This window comes from Pteropus alecto, unplaced genomic scaffold (assembly GCF_000325575.1).
Source record: "Pteropus alecto unplaced genomic scaffold, ASM32557v1 scaffold607, whole genome shotgun sequence".
Classification (NCBI taxonomy): Eukaryota; Metazoa; Chordata; class Mammalia; order Chiroptera; family Pteropodidae; genus Pteropus; species Pteropus alecto.
In genome coordinates this window covers 213488-218769 of record NW_006440644.1, presented here as the reverse complement: position 1 = coordinate 218769, position 5282 = coordinate 213488, and the positions used below count along the sequence as shown (strand labels likewise).

Below are 5282 nucleotides of genomic sequence, written 5' to 3'. Positions count from 1 at the left end.
TGGCGGCGGCGCGCCGGCGGCAGGATCATGGTTGAGCGCGCCAGCAAGTTCGTGCTGGTGGTGGCGGGCTCGGCGTGCTTCATGCTCATCCTGTACCAGTACGCGGGCCCGGGACTCAGCCTAGGCGCGCCCGGCGGCCGCGCGCCGCCGGACGATCTGGACCTCTTCCCCACGCCTGACCCACACTACGAGAAGAAATATTACTTCCCGGTGCGCGAGCTGGAGCGCTCCCTGCGTTTCGACATGAAGGGCGACGACGTGATTGTCTTCCTGCACATACAGAAGACCGGCGGCACTACTTTCGGCCGCCACCTCGTGCAGAACGTGCGCCTCGAGGTGCCCTGCGATTGCCGGCCCGGCCAGAAGAAGTGCACCTGTTATCGGCCCAACCGCCGCGAGACTTGGCTATTCTCCCGTTTCTCTACGGGTTGGAGCTGTGGGCTTCATGCCGACTGGACGGAGCTTACCAACTGCGTGCCCGGCGTGCTGGACCGGCGCGACCCCGCCGCGCTGCGCACTCCCAGGTGAGGCCCGCCCACTAAGCGGCTACATCGTCGGGACCAGAGCGCGGGCCCCAGTTTGCGTTGGCTCCCTGGGCCATGGCCCGGGGGACGGTACTGGGCCCCCTCTCCCTCTGTGTTCTTCTCTCTGCCTTCTGGGGGCCCCCACTAGCCACAGCCCTTTTGAACCTCCTCCCGCTTGTCGGGCGCCAGAGGCCCCCAGTTTGCTGCGGCCGCTGTCACTCTGCAGTTTTATCTCGCTCTCCCCCTCTTGCTCCTTGCCTAATTTTCCCCACCTATCGCCGCCGGGCTGCGCAATGCCTAGGCTTCCACCGGTCATCGCCCAACGGCTTACGGGGCCAGTGTAAAATTGGGCCGGCCCTAGCTATAGGCCCAGGCTGGCCCTAGCTATAGGCCCAGGCTGGCCATGGGTCGTCGAGTGGGAAAGTGGGTTCCTGTGCGTGTGTAGCGCACCTGGGGTGTTCGCTTTCCTGCGTCTCATACCCGAAGAGGAAGTGGGGAGTAGGGTGCCTCTTCCCTGCACCTGTAGGGGCCCCAGCCCGCCAGCCAGCCTGCCTTAAGGTGGCTGGGGAGGAGCTCCCAGCTAAAGGGGTTGGCTCCGCCTGCCCGAATATGCAGGTAGAACAAAGGCCCGAGTGTGACATGAGGCTGGCGGCAGGGAGGAGGCAAAGCTTCCTGCTCTCTGAGTCGGGCCAGAACCAGGTGCGAGCTTTCTCTGAAAGGAACAAAAGCTGGCCAACAGCCAGGTTGGGGGGAGCTGAACTGGTCTGGAGTACCTGTGCAGCCAGACACCTTTCCCGTGGTGTCTCCCCTTTAGGGAGAGTGCACAGATTATTGTAGAGGTTGTGGGCACAGGGCTGACCTGGGGAGGTGGGGCACTCTCCTGGGATGCACTTCACATCCAGAACTCTATGGCAGTGCTGGGTTTTTCAGTGGTTAAAATTGGGATTCTTTTGCTCCTCTTGGTGTTGGTGCCCTGTGGGGCCTTCTCCCCAGAATGTCTGAGCTGGAAAGGGAAAGGAATGAAGTCTTCTTGCTAGCTTTTTGTTTACCTTCCATATTTGCCTTAGGACTGCATTCCCAGACTGGCTGGGTCAGGACCTGTGTGTCTATGTAGTCATGTTATCTGCACTTTGTCAGGAAGGTGCAGGGTCTCTGGTGAGTTTGGGAGATGAAAGTTGGGCATCTGGCCAGTCCAGAGGCGGAGCAACGTCCATTGCTCTCCCTGCTTGCCCTTCAGGCCCGTTATCTGTGGTATTTCCCAGACTCAGGAAATTGGGGCCCTAGAGCTGGTGGGGCGGGGGATGTCTTCCCACTTTTCCTTGTCTTTGTGTTGTCCCACCTTATCCCCAAGACAGCAGTTCCTAGCCTGAGAGGTGATGTTCCCAGTCTCTAAAGGCCTCGGGGCTTTCAGATCTGCCTGTTCAAGCGCCTGTCCAGGGCCCTTGAAGCATTGCTTCTTGCCCACACTTAGCCTGCTCTGTGTGATTGTGCTTTTCCAGGGTAACACCCACTCCTCCACCCCCTGTCTCCCGTGGTCCAGCCACTTTGTGCTAGACTTAGCTTGGCTTGAGGACTTGCAGCCACTCACCCAGCAGGGCTGTAGGCCCCCAGAACTGGGCACTGCCCAAGCGAAATTGGCCCAGGTAGACACCTCCATGCCTAGGGGAGTAGGTGTTGGGGACATTGTCCTGTCTGCCAGAGGGAATTAGCATACATGAAAGCCCCTTTAGGGAGTGCGCATAACCTGCTTTAGGGGCTGCCACAAGGCCTGAGTCAAGCTTGCCCTGTAGATATGGCCTCAGCCCTCCTTTGCAACCAGGACACTTCCTGCAGCCTCTCCTCTTGAGATTGATTTTCCCTTTGGATGACTAGGGCGAAAGGCTCTTCGTCTACCTTTTCTGGAGTTTGTCCATCAGAACAGGAAGCCAGCCACCCTCACTGACAGAAGTGGGAGGATCAGGTGGAGCTGATTGGTACCCTCCCCTCCTTTCCCCTGGTGCTACACTAGGGAGGCCTCAGTGCCCCACCCTAGGGTGGATGTGTGTTGCAAGAATGGAAAATGCCATGCCTGGTCAGCCAGATGCCTCTTGCTGCAGTGGGCTGCCAGCTCCCCACAGCCCCCACTCCTGGCTTATAAGCTGCTGAGCTCAGAAGCCGCAGCCCTGGTGAAGGGGTTTCCAGGGTCCTTAGGAGGCCCTTGCTCAGCCTTCCACTCTGGGATCCTTCTGTGCCACCAAGCAGGTGACAGAACGTTGCCATACAAGTTGTTCTCCTCCCCCTCCTCTCTTTTTATTTCTGTTCCAGGCACCAGGTAGATTGCTTTTTCAATTAGTTTTCTCGAGAGGCCATGGTAATCTTTGTTCTGTGCGTTTACGAGCCATCTGCACTGAGGTTCACCTGCCAAGTGATCCCCTAGTCTATAGAAGTCGGGGTGCAATTCTCCCATCTGTGTAGGGACCCAGCACCTCTCACGGGACAGTGGCAGTGCCCGGCCTCTGTAGGGTGCCTGGGACTGGTAGTGCCTGGTTTCATGAGTCTCAGATGTCACCCTCGCTTTCCTTCCAGCAGGGCCTAGTCCCTGTGGGTGTCGGAGCGGCCCCTGACTGGTGAACTAAGGAAGGGTGGCCCTGCCTCCGAAAGTTGCCCTGATGGGGCCCTTTGGAGTCTGGGCCTCAGATGAGGACCGTTTTTTTGTCCTCTCTGGTCCCAGGGCTAAGCACATTGCAGGCCTTGGACAGATGCCTTTCTGCTATGAGGGGCACTTCTAGAACCTCTCCACCAAGCCTCTCCCAGCTCCTTGTGCCAGTGTCTGTGGTGTTTTGAGGCCTAGCAGAGGTGAGTCTTGTGCGGGAAGTGAGAGATAATAAGCTGCATCTTTCGTCGCATGGGTCATCCTGGGTCATTCTGAGCTGGGCATGTGTCGAGGTGACCAATAGAGATGGACAGGTTTTCAGTGCCTTCCTGGAATATGCTTTAGAGCTTCCAGCAGCTCTTAGTACTCCCTGACTTGGAAGAGAAGAACAGGTGGGTGAGCAAAGCATTGGCAGGTTACTGTTTTGTCCTGTGTCTGCCAAAGGCGCTGCCACACCTGCTGGCATCAGCCAGGAGAGCTCGTAAGGCCCCCAGGAAGGAGTGGCCTCAAAGAGATGTGTTTGCCCATGGGCAGCAGGCAGGTAACTGTTGCCAAGGGCCACTTTGGTTAGTGTCTCAGCACTCCCGCATCACCTCATAGGGTTGGATTGGTGCTCCCAAGGGCAAAAACGTCTCTCCTTCTTCTTCCGATGTGCCCGAAGGATACGGAAGACCAGTCATGGTCTTGCCTGGGTTGCCCTGGAAATGCCTTTGAAATCATATAGGCTTCGTTTGGAACCAGTAAAGGCATTCGGAACCTAAATGTGGCTTCTGGACCACCTTTAGGGGTCCTAGGCTCTGCCATATCCTCTCTGTGGCATCACCCCCCTGGAGCCCCTGGTGGATTCCCAGCATCTGTGATATTGCCTTCCAAAGACTGCCTCCTACAAGGAGCCAAGAAGCCTTAGCATCAATAGAATGTGCCCTCTCGGTCCTGCAGCCCCCTCTCTGGTCACGTGTCCTCCCTCCACCATCCTAAAGTCCTCTCTGGTTCCAGAAATGTGCCTGTGCTGCCCTCTGCCCACCTTGCCCTCATCTCTTCTTATTGCTCTACAGGCTGTGCCTCTCCCTTCAGCCTCAGCCCTGCTGCCCTGTACTCCAGGAAGCCTTCCTCGCCAGGGCTCTGTTGCCTTAAGTGCCCTTGGCTCTTCTCCATCCTGGCATGTCCATAGCATGCTGGCCCTAGCCAGATGCCAAGTGGGTGCTGCCCACATGTCAGCACCAACAAGAACATTCCCCTCCTGGACCTGCTGCCTCTCCAGGAGCTGCGTTTAGCTGGTTTTCCCTAGATAAGTCAGGTTTAGGGAGTCAACCCTGCATTTGCAGTGTGGCTGCCCAGAGAATCTTGCAGCTCTTCAGTGGGCCTGACAGGGTTGAGGCAGACTTAGATTGGAATGGTTCTGTGATGGTTTTTTCTGCAGCACTCAGCAGTTTCCAGCATGCCTTCACGATCATTTTCTTAAGTGCCATCAAGAGATAAAACCTAGATTTGCCTGCAGTGGAGCAGATGTCACTCAGATCATGTGACTGGGACCAATGAACAGGGCCTTGCCACTTAAAGGACGTGATTGGGGTGTCACCATGGCCTGAATCACCCAGAGAGTGCTTGGGTTAAGACAAAAAGAATCTGAGATCAAGATATTCAGAATTAGATTTTCGTTTTAAAACAAAAAACAAAAACCTTTTTAAGCAAATGCATGAGAACTTTCTTTTTAAGCAGACTTTAAATTGGCTTACTGAAAATCATTTTAAATGTTGTTATAGCTTGTGAAATTACCAGGCTCTGTAACTCATGTTGTCCAGAAGCACCACAAGACAGGAGACCAGGGCTTCCTGTCCTTGTAGGCACTTCACTCATGAAACCCAGGGCCAGGTGGGGTGGGTTGGACCACTGTGCTGTGGCACCGGCTCTGGTCAGGGGGCTTGTTTGCTTCTGGATCAGAAAGGCTTTCCCTGTGGGCACAGCTCCCACCCCTAGGGCCCAGTGGGGCAATGAAGCCCCTTCAATAGAGGTTTCTTTCTTGGTGGGAGGTCTGAGAGGTTTGGCAGCTGCACTTGTAGAGTGGCAGGCCGATGGTGGGGGCCTGACTTTGTTGTCCATAGGGGGACACATAGAGGGACACTCTT

General features: G+C 56.2%; 1 protein-coding gene across 1 annotated transcript in view; it reads left to right on the top strand.

Moving 5' to 3' along the window:
• The first annotated feature begins 6 nt into the window (after positions 1–6).
• The window catches only part of HS6ST1 (heparan sulfate 6-O-sulfotransferase 1), a 51199-nt gene continuing 45923 nt past the window's right edge, over positions 7–5282 (top strand). The window contains exon 1 of the mRNA XM_006917735.2: positions 7–524. Coding sequence (XP_006917797.1) covers positions 28–524 — 497 coding nt within the window. The 5' untranslated portion in view covers positions 7–27. The remainder of the gene's footprint in view (positions 525–5282) is intronic.